Source organism: Marmota marmota, unplaced genomic scaffold, assembly GCF_001458135.2.
Source record: "Marmota marmota marmota unplaced genomic scaffold, marMar, whole genome shotgun sequence".
NCBI lineage: Eukaryota > Metazoa > Chordata > Mammalia > Rodentia > Sciuridae > Marmota > Marmota marmota.
In genome coordinates, this window is record NW_026000137.1 from 7393872 (window position 1) to 7407629 (window position 13758).

The following is a 13758-nucleotide window of genomic DNA, read 5'->3' on the forward strand; positions in this document are numbered from 1 at the left end:
GCAGGGGACCTGCCTCTGTTTCAGGAGATGCCAGATTCCTTTCCCTTCCTCCTCTCTAGCTTCGACATGAGAGAAAACTCACGAGACTCGATTTCCTGATTTAAACAGGGCTGTTTCTGCTGAGAGAGAGCCCACCCAAGGAGGGGGGCCTCGCTCAAGTCCCTCCGCCCCACCAAAGGGCGGGTACCTCTCAACCCTCCCAGCGAGCACTGCCCTAAGCTAGAGGGATGGCTGCGTCCAGTCAGACCTGCAGGGCGGCAAACAGAGGTCACTGGAGACCTGCTGGTGCTCTCTCCCCTCCTCTCCTCCCTGGGGTCCCAGGCTGGTCCTTTCTCTTTGGGTCTGCTCTCCTCCTTGGGGTCCTGAGCTGGTCCTCCCTCCCCTCCCCTCCTCTTGTCCCTGGAGTGTTGTCCTGGACCTCTGTCTTTCTCCCTCCCCTCCTCCCTGGGGTCCTCATCTGGTCCTCCCTCCCCTCCCCTCCTCTTGTCCCTGGAGTGTTGTCCTGGACCTCTGTCTTTCTCCCTCCCCTCCTCCCTAGGGTCCTCATCTGGTCCTCCCTCCCCTCCCCTCCTCTTGTCCCTGGAGTGTTGTCCTGGACCTCTGTCTTTCTCCCTCCCCTCCTCCCTGGGGTCCTCATCTGGTCCTCCCTCCCCTCCCCTCCTCTTGTCCCTGGAGTGTTGTCCTGGACCTCTGTCTTTCTCCCTCCCCTCCTCCCTGGGGTCCTCATCTGGTCCTCCCTCCCCTCCCCTCCTCTTGTCCCTGGAGTGTTGTCCTGGACCTCTGTCTTTCTCCCTCCCCTCCTCCCTGGGGTCCTCATCTGGTCCTCCCTCCCCTCCCCTCCTCTTGTCCCTGGAGTGTTGTCCTGGACCTCTGTCTTTCTCCCTCCCCTCCTCCCTGGGGTCCTGGGTGGTCCTCCCTCCCCTCCTCTCCTCTTGTCCCTGGACTGTTGTCCTGGACCTCTGTCTTTCTCCCTCCCCTCCTCCCTGGGGTCCTGGGTGGTCCTCCCTCCCCTCCTCTCCTCTTGTCCCTGGAGTGTTGTCCTGGACCTCTGTCTTTCTCTCTCCCCTCCTCCCTGGGGTCCTGGGTGGTCCTCCCTCCCCTCCTCTCCTCTTGTCCCTGGAGTGTTGTCCTGGACCTCTGTCTTTCTCTCTCCCCTCCTCCCTGGGGTCCTGGGTGGTCCTCCCTCCCCTCCTCTCCTCTTGTCCCTGGAGTGTTGTCCTGGACCTCTGTCTTTCTCCCTCCCCTCCTCCCTGGGGTCCTGGGTGGTCCTCCCTCCCCTCCTCTCCTCTTGTCCCTGGACTGTTGTCCTGGACCTCTGTCTTTCTCTCTCCCCTCCTCCCTGGGGTCCTGGGTGGTCCTCCCTCCCCTCCTCTCCTGTTGTCCCTGGAGTGTTGTCCTGGACCTCTGTCTTTCTCTCTCCTCTCCTCCCTGGGGTCCTGGGCTGGTCCTTTCTCTTTGGATCTCCTCTCCTCCTTGGGGTCCTGAGCTGGTCCTCTCTCCTCTCGCAGTCTTGGGTGTCTGCTCATGGCCGACTTTGCTCGTTTGGGCTTTGTTTCTTAGCCAGGGCTCTCAACCTCTCCCTGGACGAGTCGCAGTAGACTCCATCTTCCTGTAGCATGTTGTGGTAGAAGTGAACACCTTCAGAACTGCACACACGTGCACTTCCGTATGCACTCCCACACCCCAGCACACAGCACACACGTATGCTTGCACACCACTGTGCACACGCAGAACCAGAGCTCAGGCAGAGGAGGGCGGGGTGTGTCCACATGCCAGTGCTTCTGGTACCTTCCCAGCTCTCAGACCACCCTCCTGCGGTCAGGGTGTGCTGGCAGCGCAGGTGTTCTCTCCAGGGAGTGTGGCTGCTCCTGACGTCCTCGCAGGTACCCCGTGGCAGCAGGACTCTGCCCAGCCTCTCTGCTGGAGTCACAGCAGATCCTTACACAGTGTGGACACAGGTTTATTGCCGTGTCTCAGAGCTCGTTTCCACACAGGGTGGAGTCCATGGTGGCTCAAGCACATGTGTGCACTGCGGTCAGCCCCTGTTCTTCTTCGGTTCTGTCAGGACACTGTCCGCAGCCTCCCCTCTCCCTCCAAGAGAGGCCATTTCACCCTTTTGGTTTCGGCATGTGCTTGGCTGAGGGGACACACCCCTGTGTGCATCTAAATGCTCTGTGCATGGCCCGTGATCACCAGTGACCCACACCTGCCTGCCCAGGCCCTCAGTGTCTGTTCGGGTACAGTTTGATGTCCACATGGGCCATCGACAGTACATCTGCAGTCCCAGCAAAGCCTGGTGTCCTCAGAGCTGCTGAAGTGGGGGTCCAGGCTGGCGGGACTGGTCCTATGGTCTCCAGCACGCACAGCTTCCTCTCCTTGCCCTGCGGCCACCGTCCATGACCCGTGCAGGTCCCTGGCTTAGGCCGTGGCTCTCCACACTCCTGCCCCCTAGATTGTGGAGGCTGGAGGTCTCTGTCCTCTGAGCACGCACCACCACTCCACACTGGGGGATTGCCTATGGTGCGCTGGACAGGAGTCCAGGGACGGTCCTGGTAGACAGGGGGGGGCCAGCACTGAGTGTGCAGGATAGGGTCCTGGGATGGGACCTGGGCCGGCTCTGGCTGCTCTGCTGCCCTTCATTCTGTCTTCTGCGGGATGGGGAGTGGGCGTCACCTCCTGCCTCCTTGTCCCACCTGGTCCAGCCTGGCATGGCTGTCATGGTGTGGGCCTCCCTGCCTGCCTGGAGCTACAGGACCCCTGAAGCTACAGCAAAGACTGTGCTGCCCTCTCTGAGGGGGAGCAAGTGGCATAGAGTGTGCCCTGGCACATGCACTGCCCTGGGCTGGCCATCCGTTGGTCTGTGGGTGTTGGGGATGAGCGATCGGCAGGGGGACTGGCTGTGTCCTCCTCCCACACCCCCAGGATGTGGGTGCTCTGTGGCCACGTCAGGGACTCCCCAGCCCTGCCTCTCCACCCTGCAAATAGTCAAAAGAACAGAAAGCAAGAACCCTTCGCAAACATTGGCTAGGAGTGCTTGATACACTTTATATCCCCTTAAAGGAGTCTCCATTTAAACAGAAGTAATTTTAAGATTATTTTCATTAAGCAGAGAACAGGGTTGCCCCCAGTAAATCCCTCACCCCCCCCCCCTGGGGCAGATCGCAGGGCTCTGGCCGCCTGTGGGAGGTGCTTGAGCTGCCCAGGAGGCCACTGAAATGCCAATGCCCTCCCAGAGGCCAGAGAGGACAGCCCTGGGGACCAGAAGAGCGCTGGGAGGGCTGGCTCATTTCCCCTGGTCTGCCCTGGTTTAAGGAGGAATTTCACAGGAGCTCTGACCTGGCTGCTGGTCAGCATCCTGTGGGGCCAGGAGAGGGTGGAGGCTGTGGATGGGGCTGATGCTAGGGTGGCTGTGTCCAGGGCAGCTCCCCACCTGGGACAGGCCTGGCCAATGCAGGGGGCAGCAGGGAAGGAGAAGCCCCTCCTCTGCGCCTCGGCTTTGTGTCTGGGGCTCCCCTTGTCTCCCTCTGAAATGGATCTGCCTGTGTAGCTGCAGGTTCTGAGCAGAGTGGTCCCAGTGCTGGGGCTCAACAGCGGCCTGTCAACCGCGTGGCCCGTCCCACCCAGGATCAGGCCCACGGCAGGATCAGGTCACCCTGGGATGGATGGGCGCCTCACTGGTAGGGCGGGAGGAAGCAGCTCACCCACGTGGGGACCGCGGCCTGCAGCTCTGCCTGCTCTGCAGTGAGGGGCATGGCTAGAGGACAGAGGTCTCCGTCTGCAGGAAGGATTGGGTGCGGGAACCCCGGTGAGTCTGCAGAGCGCTCTCTGAGCCGTTCCGGGAGATGGACCAGCTGTGTAGCCGGTAGTCCCGGCCACTGGGTTGGGGCGGGTGCAGGCCTAGGCCTGGCCACCTCCTCTTCAGCTCACACCGCACCTGGTGGGGGGCATTCATCAGGCCTGAGCCTGGATGCAGGCGCTCTCCAGGCCCTCCTCAGAGCCCACCCGGCTGATGGGGCACCACCCCTCTCCCTCCCATTTCTGGACAACAGAGCCTGTGGCCCTTTCCCCACATCCTAGTCGGAGGTACAAAGGTGGTCTTGTGGGAGAGAGGGTGGGAGGAGGGACAGGAGAGACCCAGCCATAGTGGACCCAGTCCACTCTGCAAGCCTGGGGAGGTTGAGAGAGGCCTCCAGGGCCTCAGGGCACACTAGGCACTTCTGGAAGACCCTCCTCAGCAGCATGGGGCAGGTCCGCTCCGCTCCTCTCTGCTCCTGGGTGGGAGCTTTACCCTCAGGAGGGTGCTGGGGTGGTGAGGAGGGGCAGTGGAGGAAGGTGTGCTGGTGGGCAGTAGACATCAGCCCAGAGGACGCCAGAGACAGCTGAACAGGGCCGGGGTGACCTCAGGTGCGGGGCCAGGCTGGGGCCAGCCGTGTCCACTCTAGGCACAGCCTCCTGGACCCTGTGTGGGCCTTCACCAACTTCCTTCCCCTCTGGGGACTGACAGAGGGGCTGCAGCATCTCTGGAGAGGTGGGCATTGAGGAGCTGCTGCTCCCCAAGAGGGCGTGAGAGCTGCCCGCGGTCTGCAAAGGGCTTCCTTCTCCAGGGGAGGAGCCAGGTGCCAGACGCAGAGCCCGGAGGGGACAATGGGCACTGCCTGGAGTGAACAGGCCCATGGAGAGAGGCTGCAGGGGAGGGCAGCGTGCGGCAGAACCAGGGGACAGGGGCACCAACTCCGGGCTTCATCTTGGGATTGACGCGTCTCCTGGTCAGTCCCTGCCCTTCCCCACTAAGGCCCTGGGCTTTCTGGCCTCCTGGTCATGGGTCAGGGAGCAGGATGCTGGGTTCTGGTTTTGCCTCACTTGCAGGGAGGAGCCTGGCTTTGGCAGGAAGGGCCCCTGAGGCTGCTCCAGGGTGGTGGAGAGGCAGGTATGGCCTCTGCCCTCTGAGGCCCAGTGGGTAGCAGCAGCCGTCAGTGAGGCCCATGGCAGGAGGGGTCATGGGAGCTGCCCCCTAACCCCACCCCGGGCTGGCGGGAGACTGGGGTCTCCTGGGTGTCGTGGGAGCCTCCCCTACCCTGCTCCGTGATGCAGGCCTCACCTCACTGTTCAGGAAGCAGTAGAGAACGGCCACCACCAGGCCCTGCAAGAGAGAGGGCGTCAGGGCGGCCCAGGGAGCCCGCCCTCGCCTGCCGGCCGCACCCACCTGGAAGGACCCGCCGCACAGCTCCAACAGGATCTGGTACTTGGCAGAGATGCCGATGGGGAAAGCGGCAAACACCACGTAGTGGACACCAAACAGTGGGATGAGCAGTAGCGTGGACTTGGCCAGTCTCCTGGGAGAGGGAGAGGATGTCGAGTCCCCACCTGCCCACCTGATGGGGTCGTTTCCCAGGTTGCAGGGCAGGGTGCTGGGCCTGCTCTTCCTCCTCACGGAGACCTGCGCCGGGAGCCATGGCCCTCATCCCGCCTCTCTCTGCAGGCTTGGTGACTGCTCACGAGGGCCAGAGCCCTCACAGGGAGCCTGGGGCTCACCGGCCTCTGTGTGCCCTCCAGTGTGGCCTCAGGCTCACTGTCCTTTATCACTGCCTTCAACAGTGGAGCAACAGCCCTAGACAGGGGGTCTGGTCTCCGACCAAGAGGCGGACCAGCAGAGGGAGGCCCAGGGGCACACATGGGCCCTGGACATGCTGTCACTGGCTGCTAGGCTCCACACACCCCGTGGAATGGAGTGGCCTGGCTGGAGTGACCGCTCTGCTGGACAGAGACCCACGAGTGGTCACCCTGCCTGGGCAAAACACAGAGTTTCTTGTGCTTCAGATTGGAAATGGCACCATGCCTCCAACTCAGCCCTCCTCGCTGCCAGCAGCAGACACCGGCTTGAGCTGATGGAGCTGGTGGGGAGACAGCAGGTTCCGGGCCCACCCTCAGGTCTGGAGCCTCTGAGCTGGGGTCCCAGAAGGGCATTCACCAGTTCCCAGTGAGACCATGCTTACGGCTATGGCTTTGCCGCCACCTGTAGGGATCTCCACCCTGAAGTCCTACATCCCTGCCTGGGCACAGCAGCCCCATGGGTGGCCAGGAGCCTGGCCTCACATCCCAGGTGACTCCGTGCCACCCAGCAGTGAGGGTCTCCCGGAAGGACCTGGCTCCTGCCCGCATCAGGGCTGCCAGCAGCCAAGCCCTCAGACAGCCCCATCTCACCTGAAAACCAAGGCCACTGCCCCTCCGCCCCTCCTCCCTCCGTGGCCTCACACCACTCAGGGGAAACGCCTGTCTCCCAACCTCACGCTCTGGGGAATGCAGGTTCCAGACAGTACACGCTCCTTGGCACACAACAGGTGTCCTGCGGGGTTTACCACCAGCAGGATTTCCCCTAACAGACAACGTTCTCAGAGCCAGAGTGGGTCCCTTCTGCAGTGGGCCTCAGTGTGGGGGGGGGGCAGGCACCGTCACCAGCTGGCTGACTCTGACTCCGGCGTCCCACCAACGTGCACCTTGACCTCTGAGCCCAGGGCCTGCCACACCCAGTGCCTTGCCCAGGGTCAGCAGGTGGGAGCGGGCCCCGTGGGCAGCGTGATGTGGTAGGGGATCGGGGACCTGTTTTCATTGCTGCTGCCCCTAGGCCAAGCCTGCCGACAGGGTCTCAGGAGGCAGTGTGGGTGTGGCTGACCTTGGGGCCCTTCTCTGCAGAGACTCACAGGGCACAGCTCAGCTCTGCCCTCCTGCCGTCCTGGAAGAGCACAGATTTCATTACCCCCATGGAATCGTGTCTCCAAAATAAAAACATCCATCTCCGGACAGATTTCACACCACTTCCAGGGAACCCGAAGGAAAGGTCAGCTCAGCTGTGGAGCAAGATTTGCAGAAGACCCAGATCCCATTATGGGTGACCAGGAGTGGCCTCATCCCTGCTTGCTGCCCCTGCGGGCCTGAGGCCAGGGGCTGAGCTTCTCCCAGCACAGCCGTGTGGGCCGGCTCTGGCCTGGGCACTCAGCCTGTGGAGTCTGGCTCCAGGTGGGCCGCACAGACACTTCTTCCTGAATTTCCGCGCGGTGTGACTTAGTTAGGCACAGGTGACCCCAGCCCCACAGAGTTCCCCAGCTCTGACTCTACGGGTCCTCGGGTCTTGCGACCATGTTTCACCTCACAGACAAGGACACCGAGGACAGAGCAGGTGCTTTCCTCAGGCCCCGGTTGGGATGTGCCCCAGCCTTGTGGCCCCAGCCTTCTCCTGATGCCCGCACTTGCCCAGGGAGGGACAGGGAGGCCAGACACCAGAGGCTTAGGGGCTGGGCTGGGCAGTCAGGTGACTGAGGGACGTGGCTCCCAGCCCTTCAGCTACCTGGGCCTGCGCTCCTCGCAGCTGGGCACATGCCTGGGCTGGGTTTCATTTTGTGTGTGGATCATGGATAGAGGTTCACGGCACCTTAGGCATTCCTCAGATCACCTCTGTGTGAGGGGTGGGGCATCACCTGCCCATCAGCGGGCTCCTTCTGGGTGGTGCCAAGACACGGCCTGGCATCAGATGCTATGTGGCCACATGGCCACGGAGCACAGTCTGATGGGGAGAAATATCATAAAACAGAGGGACAAGTGGCCAAGGGGAGGGGGACTGCCACCGGCCCTGGCAAACCCAATGGGTATTCTCACTACAGGGGGCCCCATGAGCTCCATGGAAGCCCCCTCTCTCAGCACCAGACACAGCAGACCTGGCCTGAGCTCCAGCTGCATCTGCGGGAACCGGCACCTGAGGACCTTCCAGCCAGTGACAGGGCCCTGCCGGCTCTGGGACCTACTCACTTGTACTGAGACTGGTCGTTCCCGCCGACATCGGGGGACATCAGCTTCTGCAGTAGAATCCTTATGATGCTGATGAAGAGGATGAAGTTGACCTGCAGAGAGGAGAGGGCCCCTGAGAGTTGACAGGGTCCTGCTGGGCTTGCCACCTGGACTTTTGTTAGGAAGGCCGGGTGGAGCCGGGCCACCCCCGCTGGTGAGGACCCTTGGGCCGTGGAGCAGAGCAGCACGTAAATGAGGAACGACTCACCAGGATGGAGATCAGGATGGGCATCCGGATCACCCACCAGGGAACGCTGTGCTCGTTGGTGTCCCAGCAGCTGTGAAGGGAAGGGAAATCCTGCTACCCTGGCCACAGCTGCAGATGGGGAGGGCCTCGGGCTGGGCCACGCACCTGGCTGGCTGTTCACCCAGCCCAGGCGCCCAGCTCTGCAGGCGAGAGCTGAGGCTTGTCCCCAGGGGGGTGACTGTCTGGGGCTGTCCACCCAGTGTGACCACCTGCTGATGCCACGGTGAGCCAAATGTCCAGGCCTCTCCCCAGAGCTGTTTGGGGCTTGACTCAGTTTACACCACGAGAAGGGATCGCTTCCCCTGAAAGTTAGCTTCCTCTCACACTCCGTGGTTTGTATCTTGAATGAAGGTCTACAGCACCCTCAGAACAGGGCAGGAGGGTCCACGAGGAAGTCCTTCTGCAATGACTGCACCTCTGATTTCCAGCTCCAGGCCTGTTTCCAGGGGGAGCTTGTACTCACTGCCCTTCAGCATCTGCCAGCAGCTCTGGCCTCCTCTCGAGGCGGGGGCCCTGTCCCTGTCCCAGGCCCCAGCTGGTTTGGCAACGCCATGTGAGGCACTGGGGCTGGGCCCTGAGCTCTAGGGATTGCTCCCAGGACCTGGGGCGGGAGGAGACTCAGCCAGTCGCCCCACAGACCCAGAGGTGACCAGGTGAGCGAGCCGGTCTGGAAGATCTGCCGGGAGGCCCCAGGCTGGCCATCTGTGTGAAAAGCCGCTGAACACAGGACTCTTCCAGGTCGCCCACCTTCCGGATCTGTCACCCAGGGCTGTGCCGGAGGCACACTTGCTGGGAGTGCCCTGCCCTCGTGCGGGGGCCATGGCCTGGCTTTCCATGGACAGAGCAGACGCGCTGGCCCCACCTGGCTGCTTTGGAGCTTGAGAGTTCTCAAGAGGACAGCCAGCCCTCTGCCCACGCCATCTCAGCTCAGCTGCATCTGCGCAGTGTCCTTTGGCGGACTGCGCTGTGCTCGGGAGGCCGCCCATCTCCACCTGTTTTGTCCTAGTCTTAGCTACAAGGCTGGTTCAACCCCCTTCTCACGCCCCCTTCACGGACACCCTGGAGACCCCTGCCCACACACGAAGCCTCCAGTCCTTCCACCCAGGCGCATGCCCTCCAGTCCAGACACTCGGCCAACACTGCTGGGCCTCACTCCATGGGCCAGGAGTGTGTGCACTCACCCGGTGTCTTCTAGAGAGAGCCGGGTCGCGGTCCACACGCCTATGCAGATGGTGGGGATGCCTGCAGAGAGACGCCTCGTCAGGGGCTCAGGCAGGAGCAGCTGTGCACACAGACAGCTCCTGCGCTTGGGGTAGCTTCTCAGTCCGAGGACCACGGGCAGGTCTAGCTCAAAGTTGGCCTCAGTGTTCACACTCAGGCCTTGACAGGGAGCTGGGTTGAGGAAACATGTCTGAAAGCTGGGAATCAAGCCGAGATGGGTCTGTTTCACGGAGGCCAGCATGCCACGGTGACACCAGAGTCTGCAGGTCTGCCTATCCCCCACCTAGAGGCATCCCTGCCCTGGTCAGAGCCGGCTCTGCTGCTGGCTTGTGAGCCTGCCCACCTCTGGCCCTCTGCCTGGTGCCCACCATGTCCTGTGCACTGGGTGGGGGAGGAAAGATAAATGCCATGTTGCTGCCTGTTTGCAGTTCAGGCTGAACCCGGGATGAAAGGGGCCAGGAATCGCATTCACAGTTCAGACCCTGGTTACCAGAAACACCCAAGTGTGGCCTGCAGGAACCTCTGGTCTGCACAGCCTGACGCGGCAGTGCAGCCTTCTGTGCTAGCTGGCCAGGTGGGAGCCCTTACCCCATCCGATCAGGAGATAGGCCAGGAAGCACCTGCCGGGCGGGAGGACGGCCACCAGCAGGGTGTGCAGGTAGAGCCCCTCCACCAGGAGCCAGTAGAAGTTTGCCATGATGCAGTACTGGAAGAAGACCAGGCTGAGCTTGCAGCCGACCTGGAGCAACACAGACAGCAGGAGAATGTGCCCAGGGACAAAAATAGCTTGCGGCAGGCAGCAGTGCTCTGTTTGTATAAGGACGGCCAGGGTGCTGCGTGGGAGGGGTGATCCACGCAGGGTGTGGTGCTGACCAAGAATGTGTGCGATGTTGGAGGGAGGCCCTCTGCACACCCCACGCCAGGCTCTATCTGCTCAGAGCCTCGAACTCCCCAAGAGAAATACTGGCAGAGGTGGAGGTGAACAACCTCCCGAGAGGTGGCGCGGGCTGGGCAGGCCACCCTTAGGCTCAGCACGCGCCTCCACACCGGTCCACCTTCCCGCCTGGTCATAGGGGCGCCTCTGGCTCTCCACTGTGGACTCGACTCCTGCCCCACTGGGACACGGGGTTGAGGAGGGGGAGGGGGAGGAGGGGAGGAGGATGAGGAAGGGGGGGAGCTCAGGGAGGTGCCTGCCAGGAGGCATGGACACCAGGTGCTGCCTGTCCTGGTCGCTCAGGGCCTGGGCTCCACACTGGATCGAGCAGAGACAGGAAAAGGGGCCAGGCAGAGCGGCTGTTTCCCTCAACAGGGCTTCCAGTGGTGGACGCTGGGAGGAGAAAACTGGGCAAACTAGGTGGAGACTCTCAAAGTTTTGACAACCTTTTAAGTTCCCCATTTGTAAGAGTGTTTGAATCTTTGGAAACTTGGAGATGAAAAATAAAGAAAAAATGAGAAATCTGGCAAATAAACTATTTTCCCTAGGAGTTCTGAAAGGGTTTTCACTGGGAAAAAGCATTACATAAACTAACTCTATTTTAATCTCCCAGATTCCCTTCATATAAACCTACCAGGCATTTCAACATATGTAAAATTGCTACTTTTAATCACTTAGTGTATATGCAAAGTTTGCTGAAGAAGAGCAGCACTTCCAACATCCCTGACGGGTGTGCAGATCTGCACCTGCAGTTATAGGCACCTACCTATGGAAACGCTCCTGGATGGGCAGGTAGGCTACGTGCACAGGGGGTGAACGGACCTCCGCACAGACCTGTGCCCGTGTGGGTCTGAGCACACAGGATGATGAAGGCACACCCACATACCTGTGCACATGTGTGGGTGGCCACACCTGTGTCTGCACACGGTGATGCATGCACATACACCTGTACACTTGTGAGTGGACACACCTGTCTGCACACAGGGTGATGAATGCACACACACCTGTGCACACGTCTGTGGACACACCTGTGTCTGCACATAGGGCGATGCATTTGGGCATCTTCATCTTGGCTCTTTTGAGGTGGTCTGCAGGGCTGCCCGGACCTGACCTGAATACTGAGCCCTAAACGGCCTCTGCCTCTCACTACACGGCCTCCCTTTCTCCTTGGCCGGGCTGGGTGCTGGAGAACCCTGCTTGGGGGAACACCCTGATTCCGGCTGCTCCTCACTGTCGCTCTCCAGGAGTGCAGATCCCAGCACCTTCTGACTGGGGTGTCAGGACAGAGTGGAAGGACGCTGTGATAGCCAACCACCCAAACAGGAAAGCTGTGACTTGTCACCACCCACTGGAATAGTGGGCCAAAGAAACCAAATTTTAAGACCTCTGGGAGGTTCCTGGGAGCGGGCAGCTGTCTGAGTGTGGCCTGCTGCCTTTCCACTCTCGATTCGAGATCCCGTCACGAAACATGAGCAGGATGAGTGACTGGGAGAATGCGTGCCTCACACACGGGAGCCCGGGCTCCATCCTGGCAGCACAGACAGCACAAGACCCCACGCCCACATCTGCGTGCCCCAGGTCACGTGTCCCTGCCTCTCTCAGGAGATGCTGCTGGAGCGGTCCTGGGCTGGAGGGCAGTTGCGAGAGAGTAGAGCTGGTGCAGGGACCAGTGTCCTCATGAGGGGGCCTGCGGGATCCCCACCCCTGCACACACAAGAGCCTCTGACCCAGGAGGCCTGTTACGATCTGGACCTGAGGTGTCCCCAGAAACTCATGTGCGGGACGAGGCAAGAGAGTTCAGAGGTGAAGAGATGGGGCCATGAGACCTTAGCCTACTGCTGCATCGGCCGCGTGAACAGAGGAGCTGGGTGGTGGCGGGGTGCCGGTGGGGTGTGGCTGGAGGAGTGGGTCCCTGGGGTATGCCTGGGGTCTATGTTTTGTCCTTGGTGAGCAGAGCTGCTTCCTCGCTGTCACATCCTGAGTGCCTCACTCCGCCACGCTCTTCCACCATGACGTGCTGCCTCATCTGGGCCAGAGCTCAGAGTCAGCCGTCTATGGACTGAACCTCTGAAACCACGAGCCACACAGCAACTTCCTGCTCTGCCGATCGTTCCTTCAGGTCTTGCGGCCACAGCCACGGAAAGCTGGCTAAGCAAAGCCCCCACAAGTCAGCAGGTCTGCAACACCTAGGCCTGGGCCCCCGCCGTGGGAAGAGGGGCTCTGGGGGTCCCCGCCGCCCTGGCTGGCCAGCCCACCTGTGAGTCCCTGATGGGAGAAAGGGCACCAGGTATCGGGGAGGTGCCTGAAATGTCTGCAGGGCAAAACACAGGGGCAGAGGTGCCACTGCTCCCAGGCCGCGGGGAGGGGACGCACTGTGACTCAGGCTTCAGGACACCTGTCGGATGAGGAGGAGAGTGTGTGGAGGGCAACACCATCTTCCTTCTAAAACAGTGACAGGAACCTGGCCTCGTCTGCGGCCACTGGCACACCCCTCACCAGCCACAGCCTCCGTGAGGACAGGACATCTGGGCAGCACCATATCCTGTCTTTGCTCTGTCTTTTACAGCTGTGGCTGCAAGCCACAGTCCACAGAATCAGAAGGGCAGGAGGGGCCGGTGGGTGACACGGGGCCCCCCCAGTGCGGCCACAGTGGGACAGCAGCTGGAGGCTTGCCAAGGCCAGCTGCCCGTTGGCAGCAGCTTCTAACCTGTGCCTGGCTGGATCCTCTGTGAGCGCACCTGTTTGTGCACACAGTGTGTCGGGTGCACCTGTGTTTTTCATGTGCACATGTTCTGTGCACACGCGTGCATGTTGACGGTGTTCACGCCCTGGGCCCTGCTCTCCTCCCGGGGCTGTGGGCCAAGGACCCCGTGTGCGACGGTGCTCTCTTCCTGGACCCAGCCCAGGCTCTAGACCCAACCTCTGATCTGATCCTCTCCTCACAGCCTGGGGAACAGGCGGTGGTCGTCCAGCCCCAGCCCCTGACCCTGCAGGCGGGACACAGGTGTAGTGACCCTCGGCTTGGGCTTCTCAGGGTCCAGCAGGCCCCACACGGAACCTGCTCTAGTGGGCGTAGAGGGCTCTGCTGCAGGCGGCTGCCCAGGAGGAAGCCGCACCGCCTCCAGCCAGGGCAGGGAAGCTCCACAAGCCTCCTGCTCAGGGAGGTCGCACACGCTCCACGCTGCTCCCAGCCCCTTGAGAAGGAGGCCTGCTATCCTGGCGCCTTCTCCGAGGCTAACGTGGGTCCGGGGAAGCGAGGTGGGAACAAAAACGTGCAGAAAGGAGCTGGAGAGAAGCTGCTTCCCGCTGGGCGGACCCAGTCTGGCTCCAGGGCAGCTGGCTGCTCAGAGCTTGGCTGTTCTCCAGACACTCTGTGGCCCCTCCCTCCTGCGGCTGTCTCTGCCCTCCTCTCCCTGCTCTGTCCTCCCTGGTTCAAAACTGCAGGGCCCAGGGCTTGGGGCACAGCTGCACCCTCTGTGCTCCAGAGTGCGCCGGGAACGGCCGGGCACCCGCGGCT

At 61.7% G+C, this 13758-nt stretch overlaps 1 protein-coding gene across 1 annotated transcript in view; it reads right to left on the reverse strand.

Annotated features, from left to right (window-relative positions):
- Window positions 1–3025: 3025 nt before the first annotated feature.
- Vipr2 (vasoactive intestinal peptide receptor 2) overlaps window positions 3026–13758 on the reverse strand; it is a 54748-nt gene continuing 44015 nt past the window's right edge. Inside the window, exons 8-14 of the mRNA XM_048785406.1 lie at window positions 9896–10046; window positions 9268–9328; window positions 8048–8117; window positions 7801–7892; window positions 5204–5333; window positions 5099–5140; window positions 3026–3934 (exon numbers count right to left, since the gene is read on the reverse strand). Of these exons, the coding sequence (XP_048641363.1) occupies window positions 3755–3934; window positions 5099–5140; window positions 5204–5333; window positions 7801–7892; window positions 8048–8117; window positions 9268–9328; window positions 9896–10046 (726 nt within the window). The 3' untranslated portion in view covers window positions 3026–3754. The remainder of the gene's footprint in view (window positions 3935–5098; window positions 5141–5203; window positions 5334–7800; window positions 7893–8047; window positions 8118–9267; window positions 9329–9895; window positions 10047–13758) is intronic.